Here is a 24858-nt window from a genome sequence, read left to right on the forward strand (position 1 = left end):
AACAACTGAATATTGCGTTGTAAAGATAATTAAAAAAAAACACATTTTTTAACGGAACATTGAATATATTTATAAATGAAACTAAAACTAGTTTATTTTTATACAAAAAACTGCATTAGTTTTTTTCTAAAATGAATATTTTTTTAAGATATGTGTGTTTCATTAAGAAAATATGTTTTTTTTTGTTAATTATTTTTACAACACGATGTTAAATTATTTTTTTAGTATCATTATCACAACCAGTCCAATAAAATATGACTTTTTGAAATTAAATTAGGATTCTATCTCTACTAACAAAAAGTTAACATTGGTGCGCACTTAATTTGGTACATTCAGTAAATTGAGCCACACTTTTTTGAACATATGTAAAGGTTCTTCGAAAATATATAATTTGTGAAAAAGGAGAATATAGGTGAACATTGCCAACATTTTCTCTAAAGAATAATTATTGTTTTTTCGTTCAGTTGGAAATAATTGATTAAGAAATTTGAACATTTTCTTGTCAATGATGAATTATAATTTTTTCTTAATCTTGTAAGGGCCAATGTCCCATTAACTTCAGCTGCCCTAATTATTGATGTTAACAATAAACGTTGGAAGAGAACTTAAATAATAGTCAAATTTTTAACGGTTTTAATCTGACCCGTGACGCCACCTTCCGCGTATCAATTAAACTTATCAGAGAAAGTTAGATCGTTCCCATTTGGCGGAACGTGCATTGAGCTGTTTAATTTTTACGTTGCTGGTTATTACACTTTTTGAGTAGTTTTTATTTGTAAAATTAATAGAAAAATGAGTTGTTGAAATTATCAATATGAACGTGTGTATTATAGAGCCATTTAAAAATTTCTTTGAGTGTGCTAAAAAATGTGAATAACTGGCTCTATACCTCTACCGAAGTCAATAATTGCAGGTAAAGACTGCACTTAAAGAAATTTTTGCGCCTGTGACAAATTTTTTTGGGGTACAGTAAAATGTTTTTTTTTGATATTCTAAGGGACTAAATTAAAAATAGTTGCTCTAAATTATTTTAAAATAATTGTACTTTGGCCAGGCGTTAGTCAACGAAAATATCACATACAATTTAGAGAAAAGAAATACAATTTAATCTATTATCAGGACCGTTTAATCGTTTTCGTCATATAATAGTTATATATTTTCCAAAGAGAAAAATTGGCAAATTTATTGCCGCTGCCATATTTTTGAAGCTAAACCAGAAAATTTACGTTTTTGTCAAGTAAAACACACTTTTTCCGATGGGTACTGTCTGGAACCATTTTTCTCAGATTAACAAAATAAGAAATTGATTGAAATCAGTTTTTTTGTTAATTGGAGAGAATAGTTATTTAGATGCAAATGAATTGAAACCGTTTGTTTATATGTATCTTAGTTTCTATGACAGAAAGAGTGAATTTACAACCACCGAGAGCGTTGTTTTATTTTTGCAGTGTGTCATTGGCTGCAACGAGTCATAAAGTAAAAAATAACATCTGCTAAATTTTTAACCAGCTTTAATCAAATAACTAAGTATAAAAATAATAAAATTCTTCCTGAATGTACACTTTTTTAAAAATATGTATTATTTATTCGTAAAACGCTGTACGTAAGAGCGATTACGCTCCTGACCGAATAAAGGCCCTCTGCTTCGCGTTGCTCTTTAACCTTTGCCCTTGAACGGAATCTCTATTCAGTTTTCTACGCGTGTACGCAAATTACGTAAAATACTGTTGTATATGGAGGGCTGAAAACGACGATTACGATAGCGGCCGACGTTTAAGGCCTTATTCGGTCAAGGATGTTATCTTTGTTTTAGTCCATGATACGTATAACATTTTACACAGAAATTATACTTTTTTACTCTTTTACACGTAAGTAGTTATTTGACTAAAGGCAATTAAAAAATTAACACGCCATATTTATGTTTTATAGCCCATTGTCTCGAGTAATGGGCTGTAAAACTGTAATAACGCCCGCTAGTCGTAAGTCGTGGCATAAAACGCCAGCGTGCACTTTTGAAGATCGTGTACTCGTTTGCACACTTGCTCAGTCGCCAACTTTCAGTTTTTATACCCCCCCCCCCTTTCAAGCAGTTTTAATAATGGGGAAACCTCTGATAGAGTCGGGAATATTAATTTTTCGCAAAAAGTAGTCCCCAAAAAATCAGACCGTCTTTCATGTTTTTTCCGTTGTGTTAAGTTTCTCACATACCTGAGTTTCTTTTTTGTGCATAAGAGCCTCTTAGGAAGTAGGTCATGTCCGGATATTAAATTAAAATAAAACCTAAATACGTCATATCATTCTCGCGTGCTTGAACGAAAAAAGGATGATTTATGGTTTAACTATAAATAACCTTAAATCGAATAGCATTTGCCTGTCTGGGGAACATCAGCTCAGTAATAGAGCGATGTCGACAAGCACTGATTTTTTTCTCAGGTTGGTGTCGCCTTCACTGAAATCGCTATATGTGGATGTAGTCAGTTTTAAGACGATCCATGAAGATTGATGTACAATGTCCTCACATCAATAAGGTAAGTTCCAAATTTCCTTATATTATATTGTGGCCGTTGAGTATAAATATTCTAGAATTAGAGATGGTGGTAACTTTTGCCATCAAAAACGACGCGAAAACGAACTCTGTTACTTGGTTCGAGACCATTGAAATCAATGGTAATTCTGCGGTATTCCGAATCGACACTGGATCGGATGTTAACTTGATTTCGTATGAAACATGCAAAAAGCTTAAACTAAAAATTAAGCTCACACCAACAGATGTGGAATTGTCCTCATATTCTGGACACACTATAACCATCTTGGGTTCTAGTGATATTAAATGCACCAAAAATGGTAAACAGCATCTTTTAAAGTTCTTTATCACAAAGATGAATTTGGACAATGTTTTGGGGCTTCCAGCTTGTATAGATTTGGGCATTGTTGCGACGATTTCGACACCTATAGAGGCAAATTCTGCCGAAAAAATTTCCAAGCTCTACAGCGATGTTTTCAGCCCTCCTGGCATTCTCAGATGCGAACCTTATCATATAAATTTGCTCCCCAATGTGAAACCTATTCATTCATCGCCAAGAAAACTCAATGCCTTTGAATCTCAAATATTGGAACCTGAGTTGAAAGCGATGGTTCAAAATGGATATTTAGAGAGTGTTGAAGATGATTTGGCAGCTAAATGGTCCCATCCGCTAATCATTGCTCCGAAATGCCATGAATTTCCATCAATGAAGATTTACATGGATTGCAGAATTTTGAACAAATACGTGCTTGCAGAATACATCCCCCTACCTGCAATCGAAGAAGCTCTGCAAGAGGCCAAAGGCTCTCAGTTCTACTCAATCTTATCATCCCCTCAAGCGTGCATGCAAATCCCCCTCGATGATTATAGCTCCAATATATGTACCGTTTCAACCCCCTCGGGAAAATTTAACTTTAAAACTATCCCTTATGGGCTTGCAGCAGGCTCCAGAATCTTCCACTTTATATCTAGTCAAATTTTTGATGACATGGAGGGGGTGATTTGCTATATGGACGAGATCTTAGTGCATGGAAAAAACAAGAACGAGCATAACAACAGATTACTGCAGGTGCTAGAAAGGGCTCGCAGATACAATTTGAAATTTTCCAAAGGAAGACTTCAATTGGCGAAAGCTGAGGTCCGGTTTCTGGGGTATTTGTTACTTAAAGGGGAAGTTTCTATGGACATTCGTAAACTAGAAGCTGTGAGTCAGATGAAGGCTCCGGTAAACAAGCAGGAACTTCATAGGTTTTTAGGTATCATTGATTTTCTATCTCAATGGACGCCCAATGTGAGTGTTCAAGCTGAACCATTAGAGAGAATTTTAACCCAATCAGAGAAGTTTTCTTGGGGGAAAGAACAAGCAACAGTTTTCGATGCTTTGAAAAAAACTCTATGTGAATCTTCAACTCTCAAAGTTTATAACCCGAATAAAGCAGTTTTTATCCATGTAGTTGCAAGCACTTATGGCTTGGGAGTTGTGGTGCTGCAAGATTTCCTACCCTTAGGATATTATTCAACATTTCTAACCAGCTATCAGCAAAAATACCAGCAAGTCGAAAAGAAGTTGCTGGCAGTTTTATATGGACTCGAAAAATTCTACTATTACACATATTCCAAAGAAGTCATAGTTCAAACAGACTACAGACCTTTGCTGACAGTGATTAAAGAGCCTTTACACAGCCTTTCTACCACGCTTCAGAAGCTTATTTTAAAATTAGTGAAATTCGACTTCAAACTGGAGTACGTTGCTGGTAATAACCTGATAGTGGCCTATGCTTTGAGCCGAAACCCTTTGACTCCAGTTACCAGCAAAAGCATATCAGAAAACATAATTGCACCTCCTCACTCACTGTTGTTGTACGCCTCTGAAGAGAGAGTAGTAGACTTCAAGCAGTCCCTGAAAGATGATCAGGCACTCCAATCTGTAATCACCTATATTAAAGAGGGCTGGCCTAAGTATTTATCGTGGGTGAAGAGTGAAGTTCGCAAGTTTTTTCACATAAAAGACGACCTGCACTATAATGGAGATTTACTTTTCTATGATAACAGAGTTGTGGTCCCTCAGAAGGAGGTGGAAAAAGTTTTAAAGCAACTCCATGCGGCTCATCAAAGTGCAAAGTTTTGCCTGCAGAAAGCTAAACTCATGTACTTTTGGCCGAACATGCAAAAAGACATTGAGAGTTTTGTGGAGAATTGTCAGATTTGTCAGAAGGGATCTCAGCCTCTGCTGACGGAGGTAGATATGGCTTCACTGGATATTATCGAGCTTCCCTGGAATAAACTCGGAGTAACTTTACTCGAAATTGACAGGAAATGTTTTGTGATTATCATAGACCATTTCTCAAAGTTCCTGATTGTAAAACCAATTAATGTTAAAACTGCAAAAGCTCTAGTTATCGTCTTAGAAGATGTTTTCGCAACCCATGGCTTACCTTTAGAATTAGTCTCAGAAAACTCTCCACCATTCAACACGTCGGAATTGAGGCTCTTCCTTAAAAATCTAGACATCAAACATATACTTTGCGTGGAGACAAACACTGATCTTACCAATGCAAAATACACCCAAATTTGCAAATCTTTGATTACAAAATCCTTAACATCCAAAACCAAACTCTTCGTGGAGATTATGGAGTATAACTCCGCCCCAAAACAGAACTTTCCATCACCGTCGGAGTTGCTTATGGGAAGGAGGCTGAGAAGTAATCTGCTCTTATCGAAAACAATGCTGAATCCCAATTTTGATATTGGCACTCCAGGGTGGTATATGAGGAAAGGAGATGGATCAAAGAGGGGGAATATCGTCACTGATAATTTGACTGTAGCGAGAGGAGATTTTGAGGAGGGGGATGACGAGGCTTGTGGATTTAGTTATTAGACATATATTCTCTCTTAGCATTTGAGTATAGTTTAAGCGGATTTTACAGAGGGGCGATGGTGCTTGTGGATTTACTTATTAGAAATGTAATGAGAAATGTATTTTTGAAAATAAAGTTGTTGTCGATGGATTTTTTTAATTTTTTATGAAAGCTTATTCTCGCATTTTTTCTTTAACTGAGGGTCTTTGGATGAAATTTAGGAAGTTGCCCGGTATTTATTTTATCGCTGAGTGATTTTGTCGTTTTCAAGTAATATAAAGAGTTGGAGTTTTCTTAAGTAAGCTACTATTTTTTGGCAGTTTATTTTAATTCCTGAAAGTTTCTTTGAATTATTTTGGGCTATGGATTGAATTGAGGTAACCTGTAAAACTTTTAGGGGATCGTCAGGCGATTTCTTTATCCTGGAGTCTGCTTTGTCCTTTATAAGGATGTTGACGGGTGTAATAAAAAAAATCAAAATTTAATATTCGTTTCTCTTCTTCATGTAAGGATAAATCCTGGGACTATAAATCTATCTAGAGCATTTCTATATTTCACCTCATTTATACTTCGTAACATGTTCACAACAGTCAAGGATGAAAATAATAATAATTAATGAACCAGTTTGTATGATGTAGTGTAGTCGGATGTTAATTGCCTCAATTTGTCCTTGAAGTCTCTCCAATGAATTACTTCAATATTATTTTGGACCTGCATGGGTAAAAATAGTTTATAGGCATGAATTTTAGGTTTTTTTAAATGGATTTTTCAACAGTCTCATCAAAAAACCTCATAAATAACAATTGGGGCGTAGAATGTGTCTGTAATTAGTTCCTTCTGTTGTGTTTGTTCGTGAAATAAAATGCATCAGGAACACAATAACATCTATAATTTGCTCTCATTCTTAACTATTTTTAATCTAACTTTAAGTTTTGGCAGGTAGACAGCTTTTGAAACAGTTACCATTTTATCTAGTGCTGAGTCACGAGACCCATTTTATTTTCGAACATATTGATGTAAATGGTGCCAAGTCTCTATTGAAAAATCGAAAATGTGGTTAAACTTCAATCAAAAATCTTCACAGGCGACTTCAGTTCCTCATGAAGGAACTTGGCTGTAAAGGAAACTTCCTGGACGTTTTTTGACCTCCACAAAGTTGACATCATTTCTCGATTATTAATGGCGGCTCCCCTATTATTATCAAATTTGTCCTAAGTACCACATCAAACCTACGATTGTTTCACATCAATTTTGTCACGCCTTGTATTTCATATTGAATAGGCCTATTTTTGGCCCATATGGCAATGCAATTATTAGATGTTATTAGTTTCAGTCAATGAGAGCCTAAGTTAAGTACGTTTTAACTTAGAAAAAATGCCTGATCCCGGTATTTTACTCGGAAATGAGTCCAGAAATAGAGAAAATTTGCAAAAATCGTGTAACTTTCCAGTAGAACCATCAGTCGAAAATAAGATTTTTAATTCTCTTGAAAACCTATGCTCAGTTGGATATCTTTATTTTCAACTTCATCTGCAGTTAAAATAGAAATATTGACAGAGAAACAGTGGAACATAATGTATATATATAGAATATGAGATTTATATCCCAGGTGGCATTTAAATTTAAGGCATGTAACCGGATGTTAAGTCAATTCATCAGAAACTGTATTCCTGATCCTTTTATTGACAATGTGACTCAGAAATTCAGAACAAGTTTATTAAAGTGACAAAATAAAAAGTCATTTTTTTGGTTATTTATTAGCAAAGGAACACAAAAATATACCCTTTGACTGTGATGATGTATATATAGTGTTTCATGAATATACTGCCAAATTTTCAGGGGATGCAGTGCTCTTAAAAATATAATTAGATAGAATAGAGTGAAGTGCGAAATAGTTTTTTTTTCAAGATACAAATGGTTTAATTTCTTTTTTCTTATGTATTTTAAATATTTTGAAAACGGTTTGGGATGAGGATATGAGGTTAGGGCTACGCTATTGCGGGATAAATATACATGTTTTGGAGTAGACAAAATATTTCCCTTTGCGCCAATGACGTCCTTGCGGCCATCCAACGTTTCTACATTTGTAAATAGCTCAGAATTACATACCTTGAAAGAAGAGTATTATTTTGCGATGAGTCATGTTTTACACATGTTTGTCTTCGTGTGTTCTACCTCTATTAAAAAAAAATAAATTAACTTCAACTTTTTTTTTTCTTGAAAATAGCTACTTGAGCAACAAAATACTAAGAGCCCTTTTTTTTAAATTAAGAATTGTTAAAATATTAAAAAAATATATTCGTAGTAAAAAAACCAGTGGCATATTATGTTTTGCATGAAAAATATCCCATTAAATGGCCGCACGGAACCTATTGGTATAGGTGAAAATATTCTGCCTTCTGCAAAACATGTACATTTATCCCGCCATGCCGTGTCCCTAATTTTTTGTTCTTATGCCAAACTATATTTCAAATATTTAAAAAATATTTTTAAAATATAAGAACTTAGACGTTTTGTATCTTGGAGACGACGTGATTTCGGATCTAATTTTATTCGATGTACATTTTTGTTTCTATGAGCTCTCTTAGCTTTATTAACAGAATATACGGTCTGTGATTGTGATAATCTTAAGACTTTTATAACAACTTTTAACTGCATATTTTTATTAGAAAGACTACGAACATACTGTTGAAATAATTACAATTTGGTAGTGTGTAATTAAATGCATACATGGTCGTAAAATTCTACATACTAGATACTTGTTTGCAAAGATATTTTCCTATATAACTTAACGGTTTCACGTTTTATGATGTAACTACTAAAAATAAAGGTGTGTGGTTCACCTGATTGCAAGGAAAAAACAGTAGAAATTTACCTTTACATACTGGTAATGTCAATTTTGGTATAAATATTTCTTACGTAATAAAAATGCAGGGTATATAAGGGATTAACGATGATTGTCAGCTACATTGTAATATTTGGTTACATAACGATGAATGTAAAGTAAATACGAGTTTTGGTACCTACCATTAGTATGGCTATGAGGGTGTCCACTGGAGGTATCCGGGGCCTTCTGTTCCAGTTGCACTTCATTTTGGACTATGTCGGTCATTTTGGGTTATCACTTAAATATTTGCAGATAACTAGTTCGCAATAAGTATGGTTGAAGAAAGATCAGTGTTATTAAAGGCTGTGAATTAAAAAATATGTATAATTTGAGTTGTGAATCGAATAATTTTAGTATTTTGGACGCTGATTAATAATTAGCACGTTCCCGTATAAACATTACATCAGCTTGAAATGTAGTGTAAGAAAACAACGTATAGAAATTCACATTTTCAAGTAATAGTGAGAGAAATCAGCTTGACTTTCTGCTATCTAGTTATAAATATTTTCATAAAAATCATAATTTCCTATACGACCAAGATATTTTAGTGATGTTGGCAATATATGATAATAAATATATTTCTCTAGAAATATTATTTTACCTTGAAATTTCATATAAATTAAAATATAAAAACTCACGGTTTTAAATGAGGGAAAGTCTGAGTAATTACTTCAACCCTCATTAAAACATTTTTTTAAATCATAAGTTCTTTTAGAGATTTCGACGATTTTTTCAAATTATTGCTTTATAAACATAACTACCTGAAATTTGAAGTCGAGACGATAATACATTACTCCAAAAGAGAAAAAAAAATTGCGGAAATTATTACAATCTTTAAAAAACTTAAATTTAATCAGTAGCAAAATCTTTGTCCATGTGAAGATGATTGTTTCTTTTTTATTTGAATACATAAGTGATCTCTACCAAAAACAGAAAAAAAAAACAATTCAATATAGCTGAAAAACTTTGCTCAATAACAAATTTGATGATCAGCCTTAAGATATCTACATCATGACGGGAAGGTATATTTTTACATCTCAATTTATTTAATTATATATTTTTTAATAATTGGGTTATTGATAGATTTATCTTATTTATCGATTCACATATGTAAAACCAATAAGACGGCAGTTGGGAGATTACTCCATATGAAATTTGTTAATGTTTATTTGCGTGCATGAGGTAATTTAATTTGTAAATTCAAAACAAGTTCAAAATTACTTAATTCCTAATGAAAATTTATATTAAAAAAATAACAACTCTGACCCTTCTTGCCTTTGAACACACAAATCGCGCACTTTTTCGCACGAAAGCTTACACTTTTCGAACTAAAGTTCCTTTACCGGTACCAACGCGGTTCTAAAAACATACTGGTACCAACACTAGTTCTATTACGAGCTCTATAGTGGCCCACATACACACACATATACACACACAAACGCAAATTGATTTGGAAATGGGAGCGATTACTGATTACCGACTACCGGACACAAAACTAACTGATGAGAAATAGCAAAACTGCTTTGTTGACTACTACTGAGATGTTTAGATGCTGTGGGATTTTGGATCGATGAGGAGATAAAGCAATGTTGCCGATAAAAGGGATGATTTCTGAAGTTTCCGCCCCTTCTTGTTCTGTCAAAAATGAACAAATATTGATTTAATCGGTCACATAAGAGGAAGTTGTCAGCGCTGATTTTAATTCACTTTGGAATGTTGGCATTGATTGATAATTGAATAATTCAACGAGCAGTTAGTTCCTGCAAGGAGTAAGTTTATCTCAAAAATTGGCAATACTGTACGGGTGCATAGGATTAAGCGCATTTAATCGGTATGCGAACCACCCTTTTGAGGGAAGACACGCATGATCTTAATAAGAACGCGGCAGTTATAGGTCTAAGAGATTAATTGAAGGTTTTACAAATTTAGTCAAGGAATATTTAATGACATATAAAAGAGTGAAAGCATGTGATTAATAAAGTCCATTATTGCCTGGAAAGATAAAACATTACTATTACTTTATGGAGGAGAAAATTGTATAGTATGGTTTTTTTCTTATAAAATGAATTATTGATTACAAAGTTTCATTCGTGATAAGGATGAATGCATAAGATGGCGTACACAAATTGTTCCTAAGTGTGAACAATTGTTTTTGATAATTAATGAATTTATACTTTAAATATTAACCCATATGACTGAAACTCATTGTTTTGATGAATCAAATTTTGATGATTTATTATTGAGTTTGACTCTTGACAATGGTGAATGTAAATACTTGTTCGGAAAATTATACTAAAACTGCATGAAGGCTGGTCTTGGGTAAATAAATTCGAAATTGTAGCAATTTTTACTTTTCTAATTATAATCCCAGGGGTAAAAAATGGAGATAAATATCTTTGATTTTTATCATAGAATTAAACTAGTTTTAGATTACTTTTCAAATACAAATTTAAATATATATATTTAATCGCACTACAGTACCTGTAGATATAGTATATAGTATATCACTATTTTATCTGAACCAAAAAATTTATTCTCAAGTTTACTTTATCCTCTCATGACCTCCAGACTCTCATATTATATTATTTAGGATTTGAATACAAATAATAGTTTTAGAGATTTGTTCACGTTGTTATAAATAAAATTAATTTTTTCTTGTTCATGAATATGTTTATCTTTATTAAGGAAAAATGTAAATTAATTTATATACATATACAGAATTCTGTTTATATTTTACCCAGGGACTACCAAGTTTATTGTAATAAATATTCAGAAGTGGTATATATCAAAGTTTTAGTAAGTCTCAATTTACCCAAATTAATTTTGTCTCGCTCTTTCAAATCTGTTGAACAAACTAAAATATTTGTAGTACAAAATATTTACAGAAAACCCGTAGTTGGACTACTCCATTAACAAAAATCTCTTTATCGAGTATGACTAAACAACATTTTAAAATATATAATTTATTAGAATTCTACTTGAATCCAGTGACTATATGATTTTGGAAGAAGACGCTCTATACGGCGATTGTTGGATACAGCCTTATTACTCGGGCAATTTTTATTATAAGTAAAATAAGCACAGAAGAAACAAAATGAGATTCTTTATGTAACATATGTAAAAAGTTTATCTACCAATGTAGCTATTTTCGAACAAATGGCCTTAGAAAATTAAAAATGTCACTTTTTGAAGGGCTGTAAACTGCACCATTCGTGTTAAAAAATGCCTTGTATTTACACATCTCACATACAAAAATTATATGATGATCCAATGATCTTTCAAAAGTAAACATTTTTTTAGAATTATGAAACAAAATTATAGGTCTCTATTTAAAAAAAATGTGTTGGTATCAATCAAATATCTTGAATGTCATATGTCACATCCGAATAACAATAAGCATATGTCGTAGAAAGTGAAAACTAGCAATTAAAGGTATTTTTGTATTTAAAGTTTTTTATCAAAGTGATAATTTTTGAAATATTGTCAATTGGTGGTGTTTACCAATTTCACATTTTTCTCAAAATATCGGAAATTAAAAACAACTCGGCAACACAATTTACGGGACATTTCGTATATCCCTAAAGATGACTACTTCTTTCTTTTATATTTTTATACCTTCTACAATTTCCAAGATTTAAATAGATGGTATACATAATAAAACTCTCTGTGTACGCTAGATATGAAATATTTTTTATGACTCTCCCGTCTTACATCCATCAGCGTTCGTGATTTAAATTTGACGTTCAGGTCACAACAATGCATTTCACTACCTTGGAGTATAATATACTAACGGAAGATCATAAAAAAATCTCGCAATAGGCGGTATACTATAAACGTGAGGCGTCCGTTAAGCAATTTGTTATTTACCATCGACATATGACTAACAAATGATTTTTATCCAAGACATGGTTCTAATATTCCAACACCTGATTGAGATTTTTTTATGATCATTCTTTATTATCAGACATTAAAAATTATTTTAGAATAATCCCTAATTCTACCTTGTTTAATATCTGATTTTTGAAGATTAAATTGTTTATACTCCTGAATTTAATAGGTCTCCCCGCATGTGCCATAATCTATTAGACTGGCAGAAGTGCGGAAAATGCAATAATTTCTTAAAAGTTTGGTTTTTAAAGATAATTCGTAATAGTAAACTAATCTAATCTGTTACGCCTTTAGTTTTTAGAGAAACTGCCCATTTTGCTCAATGCAATGGGTACCTCTACGCTCCATGTCATTTTGACATAACGGATAGTGATGGAACATCTTTAAAAATATTATATAATATGTATTTCTGAAAATCGAAATTCGATTCATTTAATTTTTCACAGACATCTCAAAGGGTATTAGGAATTTTTCTAATCTTAAAGCAGATTCTAAATAACCATTAATTGCCCATACTTATCTTAATTTAACCGACCCTGTATCTCTTATCGTTTATAGGAATCTCATACATCCTTTTGATTTGTAGCACTCTGCATATAGATTTTCAACCTTCTAATTTAGAGTTTCATAAGAACGGAAAGGATTTCAGAAGTTTGTTTTTCTCCTTCTAATTTGTGAAGTTACGATCATAATTCTTGACCTACAATAGGTCTCAATATCTCATTAAACCAAATTGCCATTTGTGACTAATTATACGTATTTTTTCCCAAGACAATTTTGTATGCCATGAGAATGGAGACAAGGTTTTATATTGTCGTCAACCAACAGTTAAATCAAACTCTTTTTCTTCACAATTCACACTATAACTACCATGCATATCGTTAGTTTTATTATTATCATATTTAATTTGCGTTTTTACTTGGGACACTTGTGGTGCTCATCTTTAGCCTTACTTAACTCCAGTCAATAATAGTAGTTTTCAAATTTTAGCATAGTCTATACAGAGCATTTTCCAACGTGCAGCACACAACTTCGCCTGTTAAAATTTTAAGCAATGCTATCTTCTGTTTCTGGAATTGAAGTTATGAATCTTGGCAAATGCCGATTCGACACTAGAATATGCTCTAATATATACATCAATTGAATCAAATCAACTTAAAAAAAAATCTTAAAAACACGTTTAATTAAAAAAATAGAATTCTTACTGTTCTTGGTGGGTTAATTCAGTTCTTAAACGAAGGTGGGTGCCTGCTTTTATTGTGTAACTAGTTATAGAAGGATCGAAAATCACATTCCAGATTAAAAAACCGATAAATTTTGTTTTTTAAAATAAAAAAAATATATTTTTTACAGTTTGTTTGGAATTATTTAATTGTTATTTAACCAAAAAGTATATTAATGCCGGCGATTAATAATAGAGATATTTGAAGCCGCCCAGTTAACAGACGCGTTAATAGAAGTCGGTATTGTTATACGGTTATTAATATACGTGTTAGTTACAACATTTTTGCATTGATTACATTGCGAAAAAACAGTAAAAAACTTGTTGGCACGAATGCTAATTTCCCATCTTTTATAGCCTGAAGAATGTACTTTCTGCTTCTTTGTGAAGTGCCTACCGGGTATTTTGTGCACGTGGCAGATCTGCCAACAGCATGTTTGTATTAAAATTGTCTGCAAAAAGGTTTCTTCCCTCATTTGTTAAAACTTCGGACAGTTTGATGCTAACATTTTGAGAAAGTTACTGCGGCGGTTCTTTAGTATCATCTTCCCCCATCTAAATTGGTATATACCATGCACCTTTTTGTCGTCGGGACATACGTCCTCGGGGTGTCTTTTCATGATTATTTACAAAGCGTAAAAATTTTAGCAATAGCTTGAAGAAATTTCAAGACATTGCATTTTTTCGATAATTTAAAAGAAAAAAGTTTGCTCATGACTAGTAATTAGAAAGTTCACGAACTTTTGTTATTCATACCACTTTTCTCAGTGAATGGGAAACATTGTTGTATTTTACCAGAATCAGTCCAAAAAATACTTTTAAAATCACCCGAAGAGGTTGTAGATCTCGCTATTGTCTGAGAATTTTGGGTATTACCCAGACATTTTGTTGGCGTAGCTGGTGTTACATAGATTTCAAAGAATCATCGGCGTCTTCATCACTAATGTACACTGGAACATTCTCATCGTAGTCCTCTTCGAATGTAATAAAAAGTTGTCTTTCCATAGAACGTCCCCTTCTAAACATGGTTTACACTATGAGCACTATCATTCAAAAACAGTCACTTTTGTATCTCTGAATGTTAATAATGTTCACACCTACAAAGAATGTTATGATGAGAAATTAGCATTGTATTTAGTTAAGGATAGAGTATACTAGACGCTGTACTAAGTATATAGGCCACATATATCGTGAGCGATACGCTTGTGAATATCTAAAATAAAAAAGAATAGTGTTGAGAAACTATACAAAATGTTCATAGAAGTGTTATTGTCTTCACTTGTTTTTGTAAAATAACAGACCGACCTGTATTGACTACCTCATCAGAAAGGGTTGGTCAGTGAAAGTGTTTATATGATGAGTCCCGTGATGTTTCGAGGAAATACTATATATCTGAGTTAATATTCTACAGCTTATGTCACGGCAAAAGAAGTAAAAACAAACCAAATCATTGTTTAATGGCCAAAGGCAATAAATTTACTTCAAGAATCCAAGCAGAACGCATGCAAAAGGAAAAATCTATTTATATGTATATTTCTGAATCATCCACTTGCACTTTCATTGGAAAGTCATAAATACATTAATTCATATACCGGTAATTTGGTCAAAACAGTGAAAACAGAAATCATCTATTAATTTCCTAAAGGCATTTGACATGCAAGTTTTAGTGTAGTTTAACATTGAAGACTTTGTCAGTACTGAGGAATTGTTTAATAAATAACAAAGGTTAATTATTGCATTGCAACACAACATTAATAACAGTGTGAATAATTATATACGAGGGTAGGCCCATAATTTCAATCTAACTATTGGTAATAAAAGGTGACACGTCGAGTAACATTTTTTAACAAGCACTGGTATATGCGGTAGTGGTGGAAGACTGCTCTTCACCACTTTCATACTAAGAAGGCAAAATCTGGTGAGAAAAAGAAGAATACGGTTCGATATCACTTCAGTCTGTACGTAACCGGGTGTCCCATAGTTGATACCGTGTATACCGGGTGATCTACTGAAGTACAATATGAGGAGGGTGTTTTGTGGATTCGTCTTTTTGGCAGCACTGGGTAAGTCCTTTTTTCCTAAAAAATAAGAAATTGATGAAATTGATTTTGCTGCACTTGGAAACGATTTGTGGTTTGTGGGGTAGTTGACGGAAGGTAAGATTGAATATTTTGCTACCTTAAAATTATTTGTTTTTATATTGAGTTACGAAAAAAAATTTAGTCTAAGGGTGCTTTAAAAAACTAGTTCGGGAACGTATCTTATTTAGAAACGTGAAACTTCTGATACTTCCATGAGAATATTACTTTTCTGAAACTTCGTTTGTTTCTGAGTATTTTTTAAGAATTGGCTGATTCCAAACTTTTGAATGCAGTGAGAGTAATAATTAGGTTTAAACTTATTAAAGGTGGATTTCTAGACTGTAAATTTTAAAAAAAGGTACCATAAATTTTGGTCGAAAAATCTCCCCTCTCCAAATTACAGCTCATTATTAGTTATTGGTCATAAATTGACTTAAATGTAGTTTTCAGCAAAAATTTTATACGTAGCGAATTTCGACAAATACACCTGTTTTATGTAAAAAACATGATAATTTCCTATTTAATATTAGTTTGCATATGTTGTAACGAATGAGGATAAAGGGCCCAATTTTCATAATATGGAAAGAGTGTTTGCCCGTGATTAGAATTTTTGGTATCTAGTGCGTTTAAATAAAAGTTTTAACTACGAGTACAAAATGTACCAAAAGTTATTCATATAAGTTTTTCCGTTTAAGAAATTCAACAGTATCTTATATTTCTTGTCGACAGTCTTTAAACGGCCGTAACTAAGATAAGGGACATTATGTGTTATAGTTCCTATATAAACATGTCAGCTTTTGCTGTAAAATTATTTCTAAGGCAGATCTTATTTGGAAACATGTAGCTTCTAATCTTTTTTTGAAGACCAATAGGGTTTATATGAAACATGGCAAATTTTTGGAATTTTTTTGGAGAAAAAATACGATTTTTATATTTTTTATGGTGATTTTTCTTTCAAAACTGCCTCTAAGGAAAACCTTTATTAGGGAGATGTGACTCGATTTAGCTGATCTTTCTATCTCTAAATTTTTAAATTTTGATTTCCATGCTATTATATATTTTCTCATCTTATCATGGGCGTTAATGAAGAAATCCATCGATCATCCATGTATTTCCATGTTTGCTTAGTCACCAAATACCTTCCTGGTATACAATTAACCAAACGCCATTAAAAATTATGTAAATATTACATAACAACGAGTTATTAGGCAGCATCCCAAGAGCCTTGTGCGAGCTTAAGAGAAATAAATGATCTTTGAATGTGCATGTACTTTCTCCGGCGCACTTTCTACTTAACACTATGTATATTCTTATCTTGGAGCAGTCTAGGTCTGATAAACTAGTTTACTGAAATTTTCTTTGTTCTGAAAGCTATAATAGACGTTTTTTTACCTATGATAATATATGACAAATAATTAACATAATTTATGCTCATGTTTGTATAACCATCCATCTTTCTCGAAGACGTAAGAAATTCATCATCAATAATGTGTTAAGGATTATGGTAATGTACTCTTATACAACCGTAAAACTCTTGTTTTCACACACTTTCGATTTTTCAATTTCAACTAATAAGAACAGCAAACAATTGCGAAAATTTACATTCAAATTTCTCATACTTTCTATGATATCCAGACAATCCGGAAATACCTCAATCTCTGCCATCTCGATACTGGGTGTTTCACATTACGCAATCGCATTTTCTATCTGAACGTAGTACCCATATGCGGGTACTGCGTTAATTGGGTTAATGCGATTTTCGCCGTTGCCAGTGTATTAAATTGCAAGAGGTAATTGTTGCTGTATAAAATACTGTTAAGTTCTAGATTCTTAACGTTTTGTTCTGTCTGAAATTTTATTTTAACCTTGAAACCAACATTCTCACAGGAAGTGCCCTCCGCATATGAATGTAGGTACATGAAATCACTGCTGATGATACCGTAAAGCCATCTCGCATTCATCACCACCACCTGGAACTGTGCATGATGCATGATCGTGCTGTGGGTGTAAATAAGCTTCATGCGATCGGTATATCTGGTTAACCGCTAGCGATTTTATTAGTTAACAGAACGTGGTTCTGATTAAACGGTAAGAGAATTAGATGTCTAAATCGTCGTTCTACGGTTTCGAACATACCTGGTAATAATGTGAAACCAGATATCTCTTCTGAATTCAAAATTCTCAAAAATTCGCAAAGGTCCAATTTTTGACTCTTTATTGTCGAAATTCCTGCCAATTTCTGCCTGTGGCCAAACAGGCAGAGCCAAAATCAAAAAAATATGAAGTTGTTTTTTACTCACGTCTTCAGGTAAAAATAGGAAATCCTTGCTCTCAACATCTAACACGAAGACAATATTTTCAGTTGGTTTATGGGTCCACCCATTGATTGTGCAACTTTTACTCGTTCGCTTTTACTTTCAACTTTGACTCGACTCGAGGAACGTTGCTCTTGTTTAAAGTGGGACCACTTTCATAAAAAATGGAAATAACTAATTGCTTTATTAAATTTCTGCGGTTCTGGTCATTATGATAAGCACGATCTATTACCTTATTAGCGGGATTTGAAGAAGCCAAATTTCCGGTCGGCTAATTGAACATGAATTGAATATTCTACAGATTCTTCAAAGTTTCACAATTGCACGAATAAATAATAAACATCGTGCCTTTCTTCACGGATGAACGGTTGCATGAATGACGTAAAAATTGCAATTGATGAGCGCTGATTCCAATTAGTTAAAGTTCAGGGTTACACTCATAAAGAACTGCTCCAGATCACTTTCTATTATTGACGAATAAGAGGGTTTGTGGTCTTGTGAGGGTGATACCCTGTTAACTTAATTAATTGCTCAACATACATAATTAAAACCAACACAAAATTACGTATTTCTAACATGCTAAATTGTTTTACCAAATGAAACAATGAACCCTGTGAAAGTTCATTATTACCATTGGAAATTGGCCATACAAAAGCCTTTCTGCGCATTGTACAAGTGGTTTTGCTCCTAATTGGTTTAATTAACAAATCTTTTAAACGTTATTTTACGTTTTTCATTGCGTAACGGGTGAATGTTTAAAATGCCTTATAAAACCAGGTAAATTAGCTAACCTTGATGTTCTCGGCAGTCCGTTTAGGACAATTAACCACCTGTAGGTATCACGTTTAATTTTGAAATTGAAGATAATGAATAACGAAATTATATTAAAGAGTCACGTCTGAAGTTACTTTCTAAATTGCTTGTTGATATCTCAGACACTGGAGATACCGACAGTTGCTCAAAAAGGAATTTTCATACACATGATCAGACTTCTTCGAATAATGTCGATATCTCCAAAACTCGGAATATCAGCAGAAAAGATTTATGAGAGAAACACCAAGAAAGGTAAATTACTTATTAATAAAATTCACATTGCACGAATCATGGGATTTTTTCATGCGATCTTTAGGCCACGTTTTTGCACTCCAAAGGTTAAGGCCAAAGCCGATGACGACAAAGAAAACCATAAGAGATTCTCCTTTTTTCAGGATTAGCAAAGAGCCAACAATTAAAGGGAAATCAGGAAGATCCTTGCCAAACCAAAGCAAGGGTGATTGGAGACGCAACTTACTGTGATAGGTAAATGAAGGACGATACATCTTAAACTCTATTTTGCTACATTAAATTTTCAGATATTGGGAATGTGTAAATGGACAACCAGAACTATACGATTGTCCTAATGGACTGGTCTATGCGGGTAAAAACAGAGGAGTAACTGAAGGATGCGATTACCCATGGAGGTCCGATTACTGCGATGGAAAGCAACAAGCCAGTGAGTTTAGTGGCTTATTAAACATATTTATTTTTCTAAAAGAAAAAAAATAGATCCTCCCATTGGCACTGACCATTGCGATTGGTTGTATGGTATTTTTGGACACGAAACATCCTGCACAAGGTATTGGACTTGCTGGAATGGTACTGCCACCGAGCAGCTCTGTATCGGAGGTCTTTTATACAATGAGAGGACGCACTCTTGCGATTGGCCAGAGAACGTAGATGGATGTCAAAAACATCGTAAGTTTTTCAATGCCTTTTTCTCTGCTTTTGAGTTTAGGAATTTTTTAGCTCTGTGTAACGACGACCCCAACGGAAATGTTCCACTAGGGAAGTCCTGCAACCGCTATTGGCAATGCCAAGGGGGGTACCCAAGGCTTCAAAGATGTCCCGCCATGTTGGTTTTCGATAGGAGGTCTCTGAGGTGTGTGGTACCACCCACGGAAGATTGCGACGTGCCCAGCACCCTGCCACCCCCAATTCAAGAAGACGATCTGCAGGAGAACATTCCTCAAAATAATCCTAAAAATAGGGTGGATGGTCCCAACTTTAATAACTTGCCCCCAGGGGCTATTCCAATTCCTGCTAAAAACAAACCTAGAAACTAACATTTTTCTATCTCATAATTCAATTAGTTCTCTCTAAATTTGTTCAGTTTTAGTGCCAGTATATTACTCTCAGAAATTATCAATTCATTCTCTCCATCTCTTCTCTCTTTCAGTTATTTAATGCAGTCATTACTCTGTTATCTATCTGTATTTAATTCCTAGTTAATTTCTATAATAATAATGTGTATTATTTTACCTGTTAAGTTCATTTATTAAAAATATAATTTTTCTATTGTTAAAAATAATTTCCTAAACATTTAAATTCTACTTAATATGTATTTCTCCATCAAGCCCTTGTAAATTGTAGGGAATCTGAAACAACAAAATAATAAATATCTAAAATACTGTAAAAACCCTACATACAAGTTGTTAGTGCCAATATTCAGCATGTTAAGATAATATTTAGGACACGTTTCCTTCGCCATAATAGCATTGTGTAGTAGGAGACTGTGAGAAATCATATAAATCAATAGCTGCGGTATTTCCTTATTTTTCACCTTAAATTCTTGAAGATAATGGTTAAAACCTATCTAAAACTGATCTTAAACATCATCTAAATCATTAAAAAAAAAATTACCTGCAAAAGTGTGATAATTCCCACTGAGATCGTCTGAATATTGGGTGATATTGAGTACATACAACCAGAAAGAAAACCTGCGATTGCACCTATAAACTTAGTCTTAACGAAACGGTTGCTGAGTAAGTAGCAACTAACGTACTAAAAGTTATTGAGTTTTTAAGTTTGTAATGGGTAAAACATAATACGGACTCTATAAATCCCCACATAGGCCCCAATAAACGCTCCAAATCTGGCATTTTCCTTACTGATGATAAGAGAAATTAATAATTTGGGATTTTGGAATACGAAAAACATTTTAGGAATGAGTTTCTTTATAATGCTAAAGCCGTAGCCCAAAAAGAAATACTTCTGCAAACCCTGAAAATAGAGAAATCTGGATAGTTTTGGAACATTTTACTGAGAAACTGTTTTGCAATATTTTTGAATCACATCAAATGTTGTTTCACAACACGGTGAAACTGATATTTTACTCTTAAATGACTGTGAAACCACAGTGAAGTTATCATCAAATACAGGGCGAGTCGTACCCAAACCGGCACAGACAAGGTACGTGTGGGGGGTCTCAAAATATAACGATTTGTTGAATTTTATTACAGCTAATAGTTGAAGAGATACTGACCTCTAAAGTTGGCTTGTGAATTTGTAAAAAACAGCATACTTCAGTAATGCATCATCACATCTCAACCAAATTTGTAAAATGTTTTTTTATTGATATTTTTAGTTGGAAAAAATGTGAGAGGGATAGATGCTCAATATGGGTTGGATTAAGGGCAAAATAAAATAATTGGTATTTTTTTATCTGTAATGTAACTAACAAATAAACAATATACCATTTGATAACAGAGGTAATTACAAAACTTTTATACCCCCTTAGAAATTCGTTGAAAATCTGATCATCTTTGCCAAAATCGCAGTTTTGTGTAATCGAATTTAGTACCAATAACATATTAACTTCTTCAATAATTGAAATTTTTAGAGCTTTTTCTGAGCCGAATCGCAGTATCTGACAATTTATATTTAGCATACCAGTTAATCGCTCACCAAAAATTACTAGTAGAAGAATATAATAATATAATATATAATATAATTTTACTGGTTTGAATTGGTTGCATTCCAAAAATTGCAATTTTATCAAAAGTGATAAGGTTTTCGACAAATTTTGAAGAAAAATAAAAGTTTTGCGATCAAATTTGCTGTTACATGATATTGTCCGTTTGTTAATTGCTTTATAAATAAAAAAATCCCAGCTCTTTTACTTTACCCCTAATCCAATCTTTAGTGAGCATCTATCGATTTCAAATTTCTACCAATTAAAAATGTTGATAAGAATAAAACATATTTTAAATTTGGTTGGGTTGTGACGACGCATTACTGAAGTATGCCGTTTTTTAGAAATTTACAAACCTACTTCGGGGGTCAATATCTCAACTAGTAACTGTAAAAAAAATTCAACCAGTCACTATATTTTCGGATCCCTTAAACGCAGCTGCTCTATGTCGGTTCTGTTACGATTCACCCTGTAAAATTTTAAGGTAAATCGTGGTTGGATTCTTGAAATCATACTTTATCCAGTTTAATTGTCTTGTTAAGATCTGGGGAAGACATTTCGAGATATATGCAGATGATGAGGATCTTTGCACATATCCAGAAATGTTTTCGCCGAATACCTATTTAAAGAGAAAGTTACAGTTAATAAAATGACAATAGAAATCAAATTAGGAATTCAAGGATCCGGCCTCTGAGTTGTACTTCGCCTCACTAGACCTCCGGTTGTTCTTCGCACACCTCAAAGGTAAAGGCAAGGCACTTCCCCTTGTGCTTATTACATCCACTTCCATCACAACTTCTAGGCTCTTTGAGAATCTTTTCACTCTTACTGTGCAGTTCTGGCATATAAAACCTGGAAAATCAGAGAGAAAGCCTTTTAATTTGATACTGGATATTCTTTTCAAACTTACCAAAAATTGGTAAATTTATAGTCTTTATGTCTGTTTTGCAAAACGTGCATAAGTAGGCTGCTCACTAGCATAAATATGAGAGTTTCTTTAGTTCTGGTTAATTTTAAGATATCAAATCTGTGCATGTTTCTGAATGCTGCTTCCACCAACTAAAAAATAAGGTAAAAACGTGATATTTTGCGATTTTAATATATGTGATTAAGGCTACTTTCACGACCAATCTGGCGGAAACCAATTGAATAAGCTTACAAGATTAAAAAATATTAAGGTGTCAAGCATTCTGTTCTCTTTGGTTTCTATCAACACTCCAAATCCAGAAAAAATCCCAGACACGAATCCCAAATTGTAGTAATGAAGTCTACCGGTTACTTTGCTAAAATTTTGCGTTTTAGACGACTAATTCTTGCTTACTGCGTATTTTTGCTCATGAGGATATTACCATAACAAACAGTTTGCCATTATCAAAGGCAGACCCAGTGACACAGCATACAAAGTTGATCTAACCTGTTCTAGGACAATCTTCTTCAAGAATCCTTTGTGCTTCAATTTTTTGTGACGTAAAATGGCCTTTATCTGAAAAATCCAATTGTTTTTTTTTGCAATTTTAATAATCAATTCAAAACTTACAACGTAAATTGGAAGAAAGAACTTCAATCCTCCGATAAAGATTTGATGCACACCATAGGCGTAAGCTTTCCAGCAATTCTCGTCCCAATTATGAATATGATGGCATTTAATTTCAGTACCTATTTTACTATAAAACAATTCTTTGCTTATCACACTCATGGTCACTAATTATAGTGATTTAATTTGTTTAAAAAATGGCAAGAAATAGCAAATACACGTAAATTCCTATTGCTGGAATTGTGTCGTATTGCAATAAAAGTGGTTAATAAATATTAATCATGGCTATAGAAGGGTCATACGTATTCAGTATTGTTCACTATTGTGTTAGGTATTAGGACGATTATTATTGGTAACGAAGTATACGAGGTAAGCTCAAAATCAGTGGATTGGAACAGAATTGTAAAATGGAAATTCAATTTTTAAAGAAGAGAAAAACTAATCATATTTCAAGTCTTAATTATTCCGGAAATTTCGTTTGTTTTTGAATGAGGCAACTGCAATGTACTCGCTATTTATTCGTGGTGATTAATTCAAGTTTTAACAAATTTCATTGGTAAAACTGACAATCTCGTACGACCACTAGATCACTATTCATCTTGATAACTGTACCTGGAAGTACTAGCAGCTTTACTTTCAAAGATAATTTTAATCAAAAACACAACGTATCACCTCTGCCTTTATTTCCTCGCTTTCATGAATATTAAACTCATGGTAAACTTGCCCAGAGGCTGAGCTACTGGCCCTTAAATTACTTTGGCTTCAATGATTTTACGATGGTTTTATTGTAAAATATCCTGCTCAAATTCTAAAATCACTTCTTAGTTATGCTTGCGCAGATTATGTGGAAAAGTTGGTAAAAAACTCAAGGAGGTGAAAGTAGAATCAAAAATAGTAAAAAAATTCCTATCGACATTGGTCCGATGAAGTATCGTTGAATATTTTTTAAAATAATTTTTCCTCTGATTAAGATAGTGGAATGAAAATTGTAGGTAATAATTATACTATAAGGGTCTTGAAATATACATAAAATAGAAACTATATATAAAATGCATATCGGCAAATTCACGGTTAGTAAAAGAATGATATTCCGTGATTGTAAGGAAATCGAATGTGACAAAAAATCAAGCACAAAGTTCACAACTAAACATCTAAAAATACGTAAGAATTTAAATGATATAACGCTAAAGTGACAGCCACTGCAATGAAACTATCACCATAAGAGATTCTTATTATGTGAAAATGGTAAAAAATGTTATTGTTTTCAGCCATGTATTATTTTAAAAAATAATTTTTTCTGACTAAACTACGCAGGATTCGAAAACAATAGAGAGAATTTTTCGTTAAAGAGTCTAGATCATTAAAAAATAATATAATTTGCTTGATAATTAAAAGAAATAAAAAATATTCGAAAAATTTCAGTTCAGGGTAGTTACTAAACTACTCTTATTTATGATGGATTTTGATGAAATTTATGGCAGTTAAAGACTCTTATGGTATGATTATTACCTACAATTTTTATTCCATTATCTTAATCAGAAAGAGAGTTATTCTAAAAAATATCCAAACGATAAGACCCCTTTGAAAAGCCATATCTTAGTAATGGTGATTCGTCGGATCAATGTTAATAGGAACTTTTTTTTAACTATTTTTGACTCTAAGTTTCTTAAATTTTGTACCAACTTTTCAAAGCACCCTGTATACGTAATCATTTAATTTGACATTAAAACCGTTTTACATGTACAAATAAATACGACCTCAAAGTTAATTATTATTGAAATTTTTTTTAACATACTCAATTATTTGACGTACAAAAATA

At 32.9% G+C, this 24858-nt stretch overlaps 2 protein-coding genes and 1 long non-coding RNA gene across 7 annotated transcripts; 1 reads left to right on the forward strand and 2 right to left on the reverse strand.

The window, feature by feature from the left end:
- Nucleotides 1-5862: 5862 nt before the first annotated feature.
- On the reverse strand, nucleotides 5863-9984 carry LOC136346734 (uncharacterized). The gene is made up of 3 exons (XR_010733353.1): nucleotides 9545-9984; nucleotides 8410-8572; nucleotides 5863-6093 (listed from the first exon to the last, which is right to left on the reverse strand). It is a non-coding gene; the product is annotated as an uncharacterized lncRNA (long non-coding RNA).
- A 5298-nt stretch (nucleotides 9985-15282) lies between these two features.
- On the forward strand, nucleotides 15283-20352 carry LOC136346732 (protein obstructor-E-like). Of its 2 annotated transcripts, none has more exons than XM_066296104.1 (5): nucleotides 15283-15442; nucleotides 18984-19074; nucleotides 19128-19267; nucleotides 19321-19509; nucleotides 19561-20352. In XM_066296104.1, exons 1-5 carry the CDS (start codon nucleotides 15400-15402, stop codon nucleotides 19875-19877), a joined length of 780 nt encoding a protein of 259 aa, XP_066152201.1. In that variant the 5' UTR covers nucleotides 15283-15399; the 3' UTR covers nucleotides 19878-20352. The 2 variants fall into 2 exon arrangements, with proteins under 2 accessions (XP_066152201.1, XP_066152200.1); XM_066296103.1 differs by lacking the exon at nucleotides 15283-15442 and adding an exon at nucleotides 18762-18840.
- LOC136346728 (transmembrane protein 135-like) lies at nucleotides 20065-23337 on the reverse strand. Of its 4 annotated transcripts, XM_066296098.1 has the most exons (9): nucleotides 23043-23334; nucleotides 22855-22988; nucleotides 22665-22788; nucleotides 22416-22564; nucleotides 22243-22357; nucleotides 20647-20814; nucleotides 20455-20595; nucleotides 20241-20407; nucleotides 20065-20189 (listed from the first exon to the last, which is right to left on the reverse strand). In XM_066296098.1, exons 1-9 carry the CDS (start codon nucleotides 23199-23201, stop codon nucleotides 20135-20137), a joined length of 1212 nt encoding a protein of 403 aa, XP_066152195.1. In that variant the 5' UTR covers nucleotides 23202-23334; the 3' UTR covers nucleotides 20065-20134. The 4 variants fall into 4 exon arrangements, with proteins under 4 accessions (XP_066152195.1, XP_066152194.1, XP_066152196.1 ...); XM_066296097.1 differs by having other exon boundaries at nucleotides 20065-20407; nucleotides 23043-23337; XM_066296099.1 differs by having other exon boundaries at nucleotides 20134-20403.
- Nucleotides 23338-24858: the final 1521 nt, after the last annotated feature.

This window comes from Euwallacea fornicatus, chromosome 24 (assembly GCF_040115645.1).
Source record: "Euwallacea fornicatus isolate EFF26 chromosome 24, ASM4011564v1, whole genome shotgun sequence".
Taxonomy (NCBI): Eukaryota; Metazoa; Arthropoda; class Insecta; order Coleoptera; family Curculionidae; genus Euwallacea; species Euwallacea fornicatus.